This window comes from Gossypium hirsutum, chromosome A09, assembly GCF_007990345.1.
Source record: "Gossypium hirsutum isolate 1008001.06 chromosome A09, Gossypium_hirsutum_v2.1, whole genome shotgun sequence".
In the NCBI taxonomy this organism is placed as follows: domain Eukaryota; kingdom Viridiplantae; phylum Streptophyta; class Magnoliopsida; order Malvales; family Malvaceae; genus Gossypium; species Gossypium hirsutum.
In genome coordinates, this window is record NC_053432.1 from 11785673 (window position 1) to 11789118 (window position 3446).

The window sequence follows — 3446 nt, forward strand, 5'->3', positions numbered from 1 at the left end:
TGCTCATATTAAACCACATTTAGACCCAAATGATTAAATTGTGATTGAAATGTGTTTATGTGGTTTAATTATATGAAATGACAATGTATATTTAGTATGAGTTGTTCCAGTAACAAATATGACATCTCTACTCGGATTCGATTATCGGGTCGGATGTGGGGTGTTATAAATTTAACTTTTAATTTTATTTTTAACTTTTTAAGGGTGGGGCAAACATGTAGCATTCATTTGATAAAAATGGAGTAACAGCTCAAAGGAGTCAAAAAGAAAATGGGATATAGAAGGGAGAAGCAGAAACCATTAGAAGCAAAAGGAAACATGTATTAGGGTAGTCCTTACACTACCATAAGTTTATTGTACACCATATTAAAATATCATAAAATGATTTGGCACACTATACCAAAAACTAACATTTTATTCGCCCAGTTTGGAAAATAATTCCAATGTTCTTAATTATTTGGGTAAAGAAATTGGGTTAACGAATAATGATAACACTCTATCCTTGGTTTCTTTATCTTCAATAGCATGACCATCACCATTTTGGTACATCAATAAAGATATTCTTGCAAGGTTCATAGCAACCTCAATAAACGTATAAGAGAAAGGAGATTTAGCCATTTGATCTTTATTCATCTTCTTCCATGCTGCATCAATTAGTTTCCTTATGTGGTCACGAGCTTCTTCTTCAGATGCTCCACTTTCGTTCATATAACATTGAATTGATTTAGGAACATCACCTCTTTGGAGCTCATACTAATCCAAAAATTTGAAAACAAAAAGTCAAACGGGCAAGCAATTCACTATTAGACTAATTAACGAATGGAAATTTTAAGTTGACAACTATATATATTTTTTAATATATATATTGCTTACCGATGATGTCCCTAAATCATCTGTTAATCGTACAATTATGGACGACCAATAAATTATATCGGGGTAATATTTCTGGATGTGGTGCAATCCCTCTTCTGTTATAAGATCAGTTGCCAAATAGGAATGACCAAGCATTACAGAACCCGATATTGAAATCCAAGCATTATCAATGTACTCTCGCAGAGTTGGCGTATATCCAATGTAATACCATTTTGCCTCCAACAAATATGATTTACAAAGATTCGTCCACTGTGTTAAACCATGAATAACAAAAATCAGACAGAGCTCATAAAGAAAAGCAAAAAAAAAATCTTAGGAATTGGTTTAGTACCACTTTCTTGAGGAAGGGAAGGACATCTATCCCTTGTTCCTTAAGAGTGTCGAAAGCCATTTCATTTACGGAATTGTAAAGCGCATGGTAACATATCTTCATATAGTATGGAAGGTTTTGTATTTCATTTATATCCCATCTGAAATTAAACCAACACATTACAGATTATTAAACATTTGTAAGAAATATCAAAAGCAGATAAAATCATATAGTAGTACAACTACAAACCTCTCAACAGCATCTGTGAAGAGTTCCAACTCATCTAAGGTTCCATAAACGTCATAAACATCATCTATAACTGTTATTAGCGCATTGACCTTTGTCTGAATTCTTCTACCTTTTCCATCTTGAGGAGTATTTATCATTCCCACACTCCATAAGAAGTTTTCCATTAGCCTATCTCTAGCAAAGCTCAATGTCTTGCCAAGGCCAAGTTCTTTCCACCACCTAAATAATACAAGTGAAAAAAAAAAACAAAATCATACTTGCGTTGAAGCATATGCGAATCAACTTTGAACTAGTATGCAGTAGGAATACTTACGTTGAAGCATATCTAAGATCATTCTGGTGCATAGATTGCACTATGTTGTAATCCAATATAGCAAGCTCTAAAATAATGGGATTTTTGTCCTCTTTTTTCTCATACACATCTATGAACCATCTGGCTTCCAACCTTGGCATCCTCCAATGTAAAGGAAGCTCTAAGGCATGTTCCACAAGCATCAAAAGATATTGATGATCATTGTTCTCCTTCAGACATTGTTTGAGAAGTTTAGCTGCTAACTTTCTTGCATTCTCCAGCATTGTTTCACCTTCTAATGAGTGGTATGAAGCCTCATACAAGTTGAGTAGTCCCTTGCAATCTTGATTATGGCTTGCTTTAATGTCTCCAACTTCATCCATGAAACAAGCGAAAACATCTAGTGCATGAAAATAATTCAATGTTATGTGTTATCAAATTTGATGTAAATTAAAATATCTAATTTTGAATTTTTTCTTGTGTTGTACCTTGATTCACTTTATACCCATGTTGTCTTAGCAATCTAAATTCAAGAGCTGTAGCATATAAATTGTCTTTGTTCGAGGCAACAGTACTGCCACGCTCAATACTTATATTCTTCAAAGTTTTCTTTATTTCATCTCCAAAGTGATAGGACAACCCAAGTCTTTGTATTGTATCAATAAGCTCAAGTTTCTCCAAAGGATCCACCACATTTTCAAACATCATCCTCACTTCTTCCTTTAGCTTGCTTGATTGTTCCTTGTATGATTCATCCTATATGCACAAGTAACAAGAAGTTTTTGTTAGCTTGCTGCAAATTTTGCTTCATTACGAGAAAAAAGGAAAAGCAAAAAAAAAATGGTGTTAAGTGCTATGTAGATATGCACTAACAATGTAAAATATACCTGTACAAAATCGTTTCTAAGTGACTGAACATAATCATAATCCCAAATAGGAGGATGGTAATCAGCCGATCGTCTAATTACGGTATTGTCTTCAACAGAAATTTTGTTTGTAGCTTCACATCGTGAGGCAAAAGAAACAAATAACCTACGGAAGCTTGACCCATCATATGAGAAGCGTTTCCATTTTGATTGTATGGGAAAACTGCAAATTGAGAATGAATTAAACATGCAAGAAGCCATCTACTCAGATTGATGGTTATCACTTGATGTGAAGAACATATTACAACAATGCATAACTATATATATAGAAGTAATTTTTGTTGATACATGCACTAATGATGCATCTATTGTTAGTGCCTTTATTTTTTAAATAAATTATATTTTTACAGTGTGTTGTTAATGTTTATTTAGTAATAGTAAGTAACAATATGATTCACATGCTTTTATTTTGATTTTACCTTTTGTCTCTTTGATTTTTATTTTAATAACTAATTTTGACTCGTTTTTTTTTTTCGGTGTTTATAGTGGGTTGTTACTGTTAATTCAATGATTATAGAGATATATTTATTTAAAAGAAAAACCGAGGGTAGCCCAGAGAAATGACCGCAAACATGACCAAAATCTTGTAATCTTGATGTTATTTACGTAATTAAATGAAATAATATTTTATTTAAATAAATATTAATAATTTTATTTAAATTTAATTAAATATTAAACGTAATTATTTTAAATAAATATTAATATTTCTCGTATTTAAGATCTTGATTTTAAGAATCTAAGTATAAAAATTAGGATTTTAACATTTATTTTATAATTAATTATTATTTTATTATAT

General features: G+C 31.5%; 1 protein-coding gene across 2 annotated transcripts; it reads right to left on the reverse strand.

Moving 5' to 3' along the window:
• Positions 1–278: 278 nt before the first annotated feature.
• LOC107888718 (terpene synthase 10) lies at positions 279–2889 on the reverse strand. 2 transcript variants are annotated; one of them, XM_016812904.2, is made up of 7 exons: positions 2612–2889; positions 2213–2480; positions 1746–2097; positions 1433–1651; positions 1205–1343; positions 874–1122; positions 279–753 (listed from the first exon to the last, which is right to left on the reverse strand). In XM_016812904.2, the coding sequence occupies exons 1-7, from the start codon at positions 2849–2851 to the stop codon at positions 454–456; spliced, it is 1767 nt and encodes a 588-aa protein (XP_016668393.1). In that variant the 5' UTR covers positions 2852–2889; the 3' UTR covers positions 279–453. The 2 variants fall into 2 exon arrangements, with proteins under 2 accessions (XP_016668393.1, XP_016668392.1); XM_016812903.2 differs by having other exon boundaries at positions 1746–2124.
• Between the last annotated feature and the right edge of the window lie 557 nt (positions 2890–3446).

Bases quoted from the DNA above. Each gene is read 5' to 3' on its own strand.
- LOC107888718 (XM_016812903.2), bottom strand. From the start codon at position 2,851: ATGGCTTCTTGCATGTTTAATTCATTCTCAATTTGCAGTTTTCCCATA. The intron at 2,481-2,611 runs GTATATTTTACA...TTGTGCATATAG, and splicing joins TTAGAAACGATTTTGTACAG to GATGAATCATACAAGGAACA. The intron at 2,125-2,212 runs GTACAACACAAG...TTCATGCACTAG, and splicing joins TGGGTATAAAGTGAATCAAG to ATGTTTTCGCTTGTTTCATG.